This window comes from Acomys minous (assembly GCF_964271855.1).
Source record: "Acomys minous genome assembly, chromosome: 11".
In the NCBI taxonomy this organism is placed as follows: Eukaryota; Metazoa; Chordata; class Mammalia; order Rodentia; family Muridae; genus Acomys; species Acomys minous.
Window position 1 is genome coordinate 71030688 of NC_140492.1, and position 12363 is coordinate 71043050.

Here is a 12363-nt window from a genome sequence, read left to right on the forward strand (position 1 = left end):
GTTAAGAATTTTATAGAGCCAGGCATGACAGCGCATGCCTTTAATCCTAGCACTTGGGAGGCAGAGGCATGCAGATCACTGTGAGTTCAAGGCCAATCTGTTCTACAAATCGAGTCCAGGACAGCCAAGGCTACACAGAGAGACCCTGTCTCGAAAACAAAAACAAAACAAAACAAACAAACAAAATAATAATATATTGTAATTGACCATTTTTGGGAGAGATTTTCAGAAAACAGACAAATTAAACATGTTTATACTTCTAAATTTACAGTTTACAACGACCCTTTAAGACAAAACAAAAGGAAAAAACCCAAAGAGATAAAGTTAAATCGTAACTTAAACCTTAAGCTGGGGCGGCTGCGCAGTGGTTAGAGCAGCTGCAGCTCTTCCAGAGCCCCCGAGTATACCCAGCAGCCCCACGGCAATTTACAACTGCCTGCAACTACCGCCCTAGGAGATCCGATGAGTGCTGTGGCATCTGGAGGCACTTCTATGTTCTCCTGTGCACTCACATATATGCACAGATAATGCAGCGCATGCACGCGCATGCACACACACAATTAAAACACATACTCTAAGCATTCACAAAAAAGCATTTAAAAAAAAAATCATGACCAAGACCAAAAGCATTTTCTGCTCAATCCTTTGTAAATCATTCTAGTTTTCAAAGGCAAAAGGGCTTTTCAGTTTTGTTGTATAAACTTGTTTGTCTGAAATATCTATTTCACTCTCAAGAAATATTATATTTTAAAAAACCGTCAATCTGAGTTGAGCACAGTGGCACATGCCTATAACCCCAGCACTCAGGAGGCAGAGGCAGGAGGATCTCTGTGTGTTCAAGGCCAGCCTGGTCTACAAACCAAGTTCCTGGACGTCCAGGGCTACATAGAGAAACCCTGCCTTGAAAAGCAAAGCCAAGTAAATCAATCAATCAATCAAACAAACAAGATATCTGATGTCTCTGGCCATTCACACAGACCCAACACAGATACAGTCAAACAAACAAACAAACAAGTTTATCTATATCAAAATGAAAAGTCATGTCTAATGTAGTAAACATTTATTTACCTGAAACAAGAATGTCATTCCTCAGTGCACAGACGGCATACTCTGACTTGGTAAATTCTGGGAGCTTGGCCAAGGACTTCCATTCCCCTGTTACTGGATCGTAGCACTCGGTATATGGGAGATTAAATCCTCCAACTCGTTCACAGCCTCCAACCACAACTATCACCTCTGAATAGCCAGTAGACCTAAAATAATTATTGTTAAGGATGCACAGATAACGTAAGCGATACATTGAAACATACTCCAGATTGTTCAAAGCCGTAACAACAAACACACCCCACAACAGGTAGTTAGGTTTATACTTGCAGATGTGCCACATAGTATAGGCTGCCAGGAATTTACTTTGAGAATATTTGTTAGTGACATTACTGTGGATCAAGAAATATCTACAAGGTTTTTGTTTTTTTAATTTTAGGTTTCTATGTGTGAGTGTTTTGCCTGAATGTATGTATGTGTCCCATGTATCTGCTTGGTTGCTATGGAGGTCAGAGGACAGCACTGGATACTGGATAGGCTGGCACTGGAATTAGGTATGGCTGTGAGTCACTATGTGGGTGCTGGGAACCAAACCTGGGTCCTTTGCAAGTGCTCTTAACCAACGAGCCATCTATCTCTCCAGCCTGTCCCTGACATTAAACAGTTTTCTTTTAAAAAGCCACTGTCTTTTTTTTTTTTTTTAATTTATTTATTTATTTTTATGTATATGAGTGCTCTATCTGCATGTACATCTGCATGTCAGAAGAGGGCATCAGATCACATTATAGATGGTTGTGAGCCACCATGTGGTTGCTGGGAATTGAACTCAGGACCTCTGGAGGGGCAGTCAGTGCTCTTAACCATGAGCCATCTCTCCAGCCCCAAGGCACAGTCTTTTAAGTATATATACTTAAAACACACACATATATTTTCCAGGTTGGCTTAAATGTCATGACCCTCCTGTCTCAGCCTGAGAATACAAGTGAATGGCAGAAGTGCTAACAGCCAGGAAACCTGGCTTTCTGGTTGGCTTGTTTTTACTGACTGTGCAGCTCTGGCTGCTGGGACTCGATACTGTGCCCTTGGCAGGTTTAGAAAGCAGGCAGCTCAGACTATGGGTAGGGGCAGATCTACCCTTAACTGAGAAACTGAATAACTCGCTCATCTTCTGTTCTGCTCTGGCAGCTGAGGTCTCTAGGCTAGCCTATGCAACAACAGTGAGACTGTCTCGAAGAACTAACAAGGCTGACAAGTGAGGTTGGTGGCCAAATGCTTGCCTAGCATGCATAAGGCCCTGGGTTCAAAGCCAGTACTACACAAGAAGAGAGGGGAAGGGAAGAGACCGAGCAAGCAAACTAAATATGTTAAGGCAACAGCTCACCATGTTGCTATAGTGAGGTCTGTACAGGAAGTCGGTAGAGTTTTACATCTGCATCCTTTTAGCTAAATAGCAGCTTGAGAGACTCTCACTCAACATAAAAACTTCATGCCAAAGAGCTTGTAATGTTCAAATCAATATTGCTACGATAGTAACTCGCATGGGTGCGGCAAATATTCACTCCTGTGATTATGATTTATTCTTCTGCTTGTTTGTTCATTTACTTATTTCTTCTAGGACTGGCCAATCTGTCTTTTTTTCTTTAGATAATACAGTGAATTGATAATGTCACATCCAGTCTCAAGAACTGTCTCTTTAAGGTTTAAAGTCTCATAACCTCCACTTTTAATGCAAGCATGCATGTTGCAATGGTTTGATTTACAGATGTTTTTTATTTTTATTTATTTATCTTGTTTGTTTGTTTTTGTTTTTCAAGACAGGGTTTCTCTGTGTAGTCTGGGCTGTCCTGGACTCCTTGTAGACCAGGCTGGCCTCGAACTCACAGAGATCCGCCTGCCTCTGCCTCCGCCTCCCAAGTGCTGGGATTAAAGATGTGCACCACCATGCCCAGCTGGTTTTGAGTTTTGTTAGATTTCATATACTCCTAGCTGGACAACTTGAGGACCCTGCACATAAAATATCTTATTTCTGAAGAAACACTCTTAAATACATAGACAATGGACTTCTTTTTTGAACTAGCAACAACAAAAGTGGTAGAATTCTTGCCTTGGAAGCGCAATGACCTGGCTTCAGATCCTAGTAATGTAACAAAACAAAAAGCTTCAGAAGTTAAAACTCATGAAAACCAGTGTTGTCCCCTGCCAGCACCCAGCAGGCCGAGACCGGCAGATCTGTGTTCCAGGCCAGTCTGGTCTAAATAGTGGTTCCCAGCCAGCCAGAGCTGCTTAAGTCAGGAAGATACATGTCCATACACACATTCCTATATAAAGAATGGTTCTAGTAGCCGGGCGTGGTGGCGCATGCCTTTAATCCCAGCACTCGGGAGGCAGAGGCGGGCGGATCACTGTGAGTTCGAGGCCAGCCTGGTTGACAAAGTGAGTCCAGGACAGCCAAGGCTACAGAGAGACCCTGTCTCGAAAAACTAAAAAAAAAAAAAAAAAAAAAAAAAAAAGAATGGTTCTAAAAGACGTTAAAACTGGTGACAGGTATCCTTTGAGAAGGAGCACCAAGGACTGCCTAAGGGTCAGGTGGAGGGAAACTTACAATGAACACTTTATGTAAAGTACCTGATTTCAAAGCAGCTAACCCAGTAACAACACGGAACCATATGTCTAGCCACGTGGGAGCACATCTTAGTTAAGACGCAATGGAACGGGCATGCAGAGCGCTGAGTCAGACCTGGCGCTGCTGCCTATTTCTGGGGCCACAGCAAGCCACTGCCACAGCTGTACAGACTTACTAAATAACCATTAAATCTCTCTCTCTCTCTCTCTCTCTCACACACACACACACACACACACACACACACACACATTCTCATATTCTCTCTCTCTCCCTCCCTCCCTCCCTCCCTCCCTAGAGGGTCTCACACAGCCCAGTTTACCTTTGAATCTGCTTTGTAGCTGAAGATGACCTTGAGCTCTTTATCTTCTTGCCTCTACTGGGAATATGTGTGCGCTATTAAGTTGCCCAAGTTCCAGCAAATAACCTCCCCCCTCCCCAGAGACATGGAAGTAGGAGGCAACCATATAATACCCAGCAATAAAATCACATTTCTTTAGAAAAGACATATTCAGAACCCTCTTATTCCATGGAGCATAAGATCTGCCATCACTAATTAGGTTCCCATATTCACTATGAGCACCTGCATTATCAGGTAGAATGGCTGGGAGGTGCGCATCTTTAATCCTAGTGCTTGAGAAGAGACGCAAAGGCGGGTGGATCTCTGTAAGTTCAGTGAGACCTTGTCTTGTTAACAAAAAGGGGGTAGGGAATATTAGAAGAAATAACTATGTAATTTTTTTTTTAACAAAAATTCTTCCAGTTTGGTTTCAGCACTCATGTGCCAGCTCAGACTCATCTGGGACTACAGTTCTAAGGGATGCCAGGCCTCTTCTGACATCGCCAGCCATCAGAAGACATGCGCATGCTCACTCTTACACAGAAAGATAAATTAAAAACCAGGGGCTGGAGAGATGGCTCAGCAGCTAAGAGTACTCGCTGCTCTTTCAGAGGATCTGGGTTCAATTCCCAGCACTCACATGGCAGCTCACAACTGTCTATTACTCCAGTTGCAAGGGGGATGTGGTGCCCTCATCTGTCCTCTGAGGGAACTGCATGCGTATGGTGCACACGCATGCAGGCAAGTCACCCACACACAAAACCTAAAACCAAACGAGCACACAAAGTAGCAGGTTTCATTCCGGTGCTTTCAGACATGCTTTGTTTTGTTCGCTCCTCCCCTCAGCCAGCAGCCCCTTCCTCTTTCCCGCATCCCACCGCTCTCCCCACGCCCCCTTCCTCTTTCCCGCATCCCACCGCTCTCCCCACGCCCCCTTCCTCTTTCCCGCATCCCACCGCTCTCCCCACGCCCCCTTCCTCTTTCCCGCATCCCACCATTCTCCCCACGCCCCCTTCCTCTTTCCCGCATCCCACCATTCTCCCCACACTCCCTTCCTCTTTCCCGCATCCCACCGCTCTCCCCACACTCCCTTCCTCTTTCCCGCATCCCACCGCTCTCCCCAAGCCCCCTTCCTCTTTCCCGCATCCCACCATTCTCCCCACACTCCCTTCCTCTTTCCCGCATCCCACCGCTCTCCCCACACTCCCTTCCTCTTTCCCGCATCCCACCGCTCTCCCCACGCCCCCTTCCTCTTTCCCGCATCCCACCATTCTCCCCACACTCCCTTCCTCTTTCCCGCATCCCACCATTCTCCCCACGCCCCCTTCCTCTTTCCCGCATCCCACCGCTCTCCCCACGCCCCCTTCCTCTTTCCCGCATCCCACCGCTCTCCCCACGCCCCCTTCTTCTTTCCCGCATCCCACCATTCTCCCCACGCCCCTTCCTCTTTCCCGCATCCCACCGTTCTCCCCACGCCCCCTTCCTCTTTCCCGCATCCCACCGTTCTCCCCACGCCCCCTTCCTCTTTCCCGCATCCCACCGCTCTCCCCACACTCCCTTCCTCTTTCCCGCATCCCACCGCTCTCCCCAAGCCCCCTTCCTCTTTCCCGCATCCCACCATTCTCCCCACACTCCCTTCCTCTTTCCCGCATCCCACCATTCTCCCCACGCCCCCTTCCTCTTTCCCGCATCCCACCGCTCTCCCCACACCCCTTCCTCTTTCCCGCATCCCACCGCTCTCCCCACGCCCCCTTCCTCTTTCCCGCATCCCACCGCTCTCCCCACGCCCCCTTCCTCTTTCCCGCATCCCACCATTCTCCCCACGCCCCTTCCTCTTTCCCGCATCCCACCGTTCTCCCCACGCCCCCTTCCTCTTTCCCGCATCCCATCGTTCTCCCCACGCCCCCTTCCTCTTTCCCGCATCCCACCGTTCTCCCCACGCCCCCTTCCTCTTTCCCGCATCCCACCGCTCTCCCCACGCCCCCTTCCTCTTTCCCGCATCCCACCGCTCTCCCCACGCCCCCTTCCTCTTTCCCGCATCCCACCATTCTCCCCACGCCCCTTCCTCTTTCCCGCATCCCACCGTTCTCCCCACGCCCCCTTCCTCTTTCCCGCATCCCACCGTTCTCCCCACGCCCCCTTCCTCTTTCCCGCATCCCACCGTTCTCCCCACCCCCCTTTGTTCCTCTCATGGTCCCTTTAGTTCATCACACCAGTACTTACTTCCACAGGAAGGAGCAGATGTAGATGTTAGAAGTCAAGATTCAAGACAATTAACTGCTGAGTCTAAGCTCAAAATGATAAACTTACAAACTCTTAGCCATTCCTACTGTTCAATCTTCCTCCCCACCCCGTATGAGCAATTTGCCACATATGACCATAACATCCGTAAACACTTGTCCAGTTCAATGTTATCCATACTGCTACTTGGAAACCTAATTCTGTAGGCAGCCTAGTGCTCCCAAAATAACGAGTCAGCATCTGCCAGAGGGAATTCCAGGTAGTCCCTATGGTAGGGACAATCTGAACTAGAACACGATGCAAAAACTCAGACCCAATCAACCAGTAGTTTAAAAGTCTAGTATATGGTGCTGGAGAGATGGCTGAGAGGTTAAAAGCTTGGCTGCTCTTCCAAAAGGTCCTGAGTTCAATTCCCAGCAACCACATGGTGGCTTACAACCATCTATAATGAGATCTGATGCCGTCTTCTGGCATGCAGGTGTACAAGCAAATAGAACACTCCTATCATAAAATAATAAATCAATCTTTAAAAGTATAGTATCCCATCGGGCTGGGTGTCATGGCACACACCTTTAGTCCTAGCACTCAGAAGGTAGAGGCAGGTAGATCTATTTAAAAAAAAAAAATGAAAAGAAAAAAAAAAAAAAGGTCAGGTATTCTGGATTTCAGGATGGAATTGAAAATACAGAAATGAGGATTTGGGCTATGCTAAGAAAAGTGAGCCAGGCGTGATGGTGCACGTCTTTAATCTCAGCACTCAGGAAGCAGAGGCAGGCAGACCGCTGTGAGTTCGAGGCCAGCCTGGTCTGCAAAGTGAGTCCAAAAAAGCCAAAGCTACACAGAGAGACCCTGTCTTGAAGAAAGAAAAAAAAAAAAAAAGAAAGAAAGAAAGAAAGAAAAAGAAAAGAAAGAAAGAAAGAGAAGTGAAATGGAGGCTGGTGAGCTGGCTTAGCGGGTGAAGCACTTGTCATACACACCCTGACAACCTGAGTTTGAACCTTGGAACTCCCATAAATGTGGAAGGAGAGAATTGACTCCATGTAACTGTTCCTGATCTCCACATGTGTGCCAATGTTCCCCCACATAATGCACGCACACACACAAGAAAACTTTAAAAAGATATCAAAGCCCAGTGGTGGCGCACGCCTTTAATCCCAGCACGCAGGAGGCAGAGCCAGGTGGATCTGTAAACTCAAGGCCAGCCTGGTTTACAGATCGAATTCCAGGACAGCCAGAGCAAGAGCCACACAGAGAAACCCTGTCTCAGAAAGCCAAAAAAAAAAAAAAAAAAAAAAAGAAAGAAAGAAAAAAAAAAAAGAAATGCAATAGAGGTCTAAATTAAGACTGGTGGAAAAAGGGGGGTGGGTAGGGCAGGGATGTGACGTACATATGAACTGAGACAAGGAGTGGCAGAGACCATCGCACACAGCAGAAGTCCCTGCTCTCCAGATGAACAGCTTTGAGGGCCAGCACTTAGCACGGAAGGATGGCACATGTTTACTAGATAAAGCCTGAGCTGTTCAAGTTGAGTACTAGATGATTCTTCACAGAGTTCAAAGGTACTATCATGGGGGGTCTAGTGTGCACACCTACAATCCTGGTGCCTGGATAGCAGAAACAGGACAATCAGGAGGTCAAGGCCAGCTCTGACTTTATAGCAAGTTCACACCATATAGTTTACATAAGACTATGTCTTATAAAACAAAAAGCTACAGGAGAAAAATGTATTTCAAGGGCTGTCAACAAGGCTCTGAAAGTACAAGTGCCTGCCACAGAGCCCGACGGCCTGAGTCTGACCCGGGACCTACTCGGCAGGAGGAGAGAAGCTACTTCATCAGTTGTTCTGACTTCCACACATATGCCACAGCGTGCACCGGCTCGTGCACACAGAAAAAAGAAAAAGAAAAAAGAAAAAAAAGAAAGGAAAGGCACTAATAACAACAGAACGTTCAAGTATTTCAAGCCCAAACTTTGGTAATTTTCTTTTTCTTTTTTGTCTCACACAGGTTTTGCTATGTACCCCTAGCTGGCCTGGTACTCACTGACATAGCTCAGGCTGCTCTCAAACTCATAGCAATTCTCCTGCCTCAGTCACCTGAGAACAGGATTACCTGTAGGCATGCTTATACAAGTAGTATGTGTTCCGTGCTAATATTCAGCTTGCCTCCTGGACGGCAGGACAAACAGCTCAGAAATAACCTGCCCAGCAGCACAGGCCCTGCACCAATCCCCAGAATGCAGCAATGTAGAAATAACTAATCCAAACCTTTCATCTTGGGAACAAGTTTGCTATCCGTGTTGAGTACTTAGGGAAGAGTGGTGGGGGCCCAGGAATGCTATGGGCACAGAATATAAGCACTAGACAACTGGCATGGCGGCCCAGGTCTGCAATGCAAGTACCGGGGAACACCGAGAAAGCGAAAGCAGGATCAGAGGTTCAAGGTCAGCCTTGGCCCTGTTAGAAGGTTGGAGGACAGCTGGATATACGAGACCTTGTCTCAAAACCAACCAAATAAGAGTATTTATTAATAAAGTCCTATAAAGTACATTATCACTTTTATGAAGTATCTTTGAAATAATTCATACTCCAAAGTTACTGAGGAGGCAGTGGGTGTACTAGGAGAAGCCAGAACTTACTGTCAGTGACTAAACTGTGATCTTCAACAAGCGACTTCTCTGAACATGCGTACTGACTCACGGCTATTTTGAAGCTTAAATAAATTTATACGGGTTATAGAACATAGAGCAGCTCCTGGGACTGAGTTTCCTATTATTATTATGGGATGGTGGCTGGAAAGGTGGTAAGATTTTAATAAGCAGTGTAATGTGCACATCACTTAGAATGAATTCTAGTCTCAAATATTTAATGTCTAGCAAGCAGAGTTTGTAGAGCCAGCTTTCACTTTCTAGGAATCGTATGTAGCTAAATATACATAAACAGGCCATAAAAAAGTAGCTATAACAATCCAGAAGGATAAATATTTTAAGCATTTTTTTTATCAAGTCAGAAACATGAAAAAGCAGTTATTTGGAATATAAGAAACTTCTAAAAAAAAAGAGAGGCTTTTAGAAATAGCCAGATATAATGACAGATTCTAGACCTAGATATATTAAAGGACAATTTATAAATATTAAAATATGAATTGGTATTTAGGTAATATGAACTATTACCTTTAATTGTAAAAGTTGTTTTGTTTATGCTATTATAAAAGATGCACATAATCAAGTAATATGTATGTATATAAATTAAAAAGAAATTATGTAAATCATATAAATCAAAAAGGAGTAACATAAAATTATTCAAAAATTTAAAAGAAATATGAATGAGTGAGAAAACTGTGCTAAAGACTCACGGTTAAAGTTGACGTATGTATTTCAGGGGTAATGAAAACCATGCTGTGGATGAGATAACGTTTCCCCGAAGAGTATGTAAGGCAAGATGAAAAGATGTGAACTGACCAGGTAACACTACAGACCAGACACAAGAATCAAGACTGTCAATACCAGCAAAGAACTGGTGAGCAGGAAGCTGAGGACAATGGTTCCAGAATATTCCAGAAGCCAATGGAGTTTCAAGGGAGATGTGGCAATTAATGTCAGACCCTATGTCTGAGGGTGTGGCTCAGTGGTAGAGCACACAGCTAGCATGGACTAAGCCAGGAACTCAATCTCCAGCACCAGGACCAACACATGACACCCCCAAGAGAAATCCAGCTGGCTCCAGATGGGAAGGGGTCAGCGATGACCTGATTGGAGGAGTGTCAGTCGTGACTGAAGACTGAAGCTGGTCAGAAGAGGGGGCTGGAGTTAAGCAGTAGAGAATGTATAGGTTTGGAATTTCCCAAAACAATAAACATCTATACATCTGTCCTGGACTTGCTTTGTAGATCAGGCTGGCCTCGAATTCACAGCAATCCGCCTGCCTCTGCCTCCCGAGTGCTGGGATTAAAGGCGTGCGCCACCACGCCAGGCTTCACACACACAAATCTGGATGGAAGAACATATTTTTGAAGCTGGGTGTGGTGGCATACATCCACAACTCCAGCACTCAGGAGGCTGAGGAAGGAGTTTTGCAAGTCTGAGGCCTGCGTAGGCTACAGAGCACATTCAAGGTAAATTAGGAGAAGCATCTCTTCAAATGAGTGACAAGACACTGAAAACTGTGATGTGTTCATCATCTCTGCAAGTAATATTACAGTGTGAAGCTTTACTTAAACCTACAATCTTTGTTTCTGTTCTAGTATTAATTGGCCTCAGCTAGCCATAGAACATTCTACCTGTACAAGGATATTAAGCTGGGAAAAACCAGTGACTTCCCCTTTGGAGGGATATTCTGTGTGTAGAAAGTCCTGGAAAGGCTGATAATTATGCTGTCCTGAGGCTGTTCAGCTTTCTCAATATAGTCAGGTCTTTCCATATTAACCATGATCCTTTAGGAAAGGCAAAACTGGGCATGGTGGCTCATGCCTGTAATCTCTATGTTTACAATCCCAGTATTTGAGAGGCAGGGACAGGAGAATCTGTCAAGTTTTAGCTACAGAGAGACTCAACAAGACTAAGGAAAAGCATCAGTGTTTTTGTAGAGTGAAATGTTTTAAATTCGTTGTTAAAATACTGGCAGCACATTTTCTATCTTCCTTATTCTTCTTATTCTTTTATTTTTCAAGACAGGGTCTCTCTACGCAGCCCTGGCTATCCTGGAACTCACTATGTAGACCATACTGACCTACAGAGATCTGCCTGCCTCTGCCTCCCAAGTGATGCGATTAAAGGTGTACAGAACCACATCCAGCTTCATTTATTTATTAAGGTGTGTAAACGATCACATCTGTGCAAGTGTAAATGTGGGGGTAAGTACATGCAAATGGTACACATGGGAGTCAGCTTGTGGGCCCCAGAGCTTGAATTCAGGTCCCCAGGCTTGTTAGAAGGTGCCTTAACCTGCTGAGTGACGTAGCACCATCTTCCTTTCGGATACAGAATCTCCCCACTCTGTCAGTCTTCTATACATTGGGTTACATGCACGTGCCACTTTATCTCGTTTATTCTGGTTTATTTATTTTGAGTGGGGGTGGGGAAGTCTTGCTATCTAGTTGGGCTCTGCCTAAAATCTGCCATGTAAACCACCCACAGTGGCCTTGACTCACAGTGATCTTATTTCTCTGCCCTTTCGGTTTAAGGACTATAGGCATGGGCCACCACATGTGGCTTTTTGCTTTGTTTTTCAGATAGTCTTATGTATTTCAGGCTGGCTTTGAACTAGGTATGCAGGGAGGATTCAACTCCAGATCTTATTCGTGAGTGATGAACTCACAGGTATGTTCTTCTATCCTGGGTTTACATGGTGGTGGGGATCCAACCCAAGGTTCTAGGCCCAGGCCCAGGCCCCCACTTCCTTCTTTTAACTGGGATGAAGCCCAGCGGCATAGCACTTGCCCAGCATACGGATAGACGGCCTTGGAGTTGATCCCCAGCACTACAAACAAAATAACCCTGAAAAAGCCCTATAATTACTTAAACTCTTCTACCTTAAAAACACAAAGTTCCCTTACCCTAATGTAGAGAAATGCTAGGCATGTTTGTGCATGCCTTTAATCCCAGCATGCTCTATGAGTTCCAGGCCAGCCAAGGCTGCAGACTGAGACCCTGTCTTAAAAAAGAAAGAAGGGAAGGAGGGTAGGTAGGTAGGCAGGCTAGTAAGATTTTATGTAATAATAATTACCCAGTATTGTACATAATTTCTTTAAAAGTAAAAGAAGAGGGCTGGAGAGATGGCTCAGAGGTTAAGAGAACTGAATGTTCTGCTGCTCTTCCAAAGGTCCTGAGTTCAATTCCCAGCAACCACATGGTGGCTCACAACTATCTATAATGTTATCCTCTTCTGGCCTGCAGGCATGCATGCAGGCAGAGCACTGTATACATAATAAATAAATAAAATCTTTAAAAAAAAAAAAAAAGTAAAAGAAGAACTTCAAGAGGCACTTGCTGGGGGGCTGGAGAGATGGCTCAGAGGTTAAGAGCACTGTCTGCTCTTCCAGAGGTCCTGAGTTCAATTCCCAGCAACCACACAGTGGCTTACAACCATCTGTAATGAGATCTGTGCCCTCTTCTGAGTCGA

General features: G+C 45.4%; 1 protein-coding gene across 7 annotated transcripts in view; it reads right to left on the reverse strand.

The window, feature by feature from the left end:
- KLHL24 (kelch like family member 24) overlaps nucleotides 1-12363 on the reverse strand; it is a 38057-nt gene that overhangs the window by 12739 nt on the left and 12955 nt on the right. For all 7 annotated transcript variants that reach the window (XR_014783367.1, XR_014783368.1, XR_014783369.1 and 4 more), the window contains one exon: nucleotides 1069-1253. Coding sequence is in view for 1 of the 7 variants with exons in the window: in XM_084802437.1 (XP_084658563.1) it covers nucleotides 1069-1253 (185 nt within the window). In the remaining 6 variants the exon portion in view is untranslated. The remainder of the gene's footprint in view (nucleotides 1-1068; nucleotides 1254-12363) is intronic.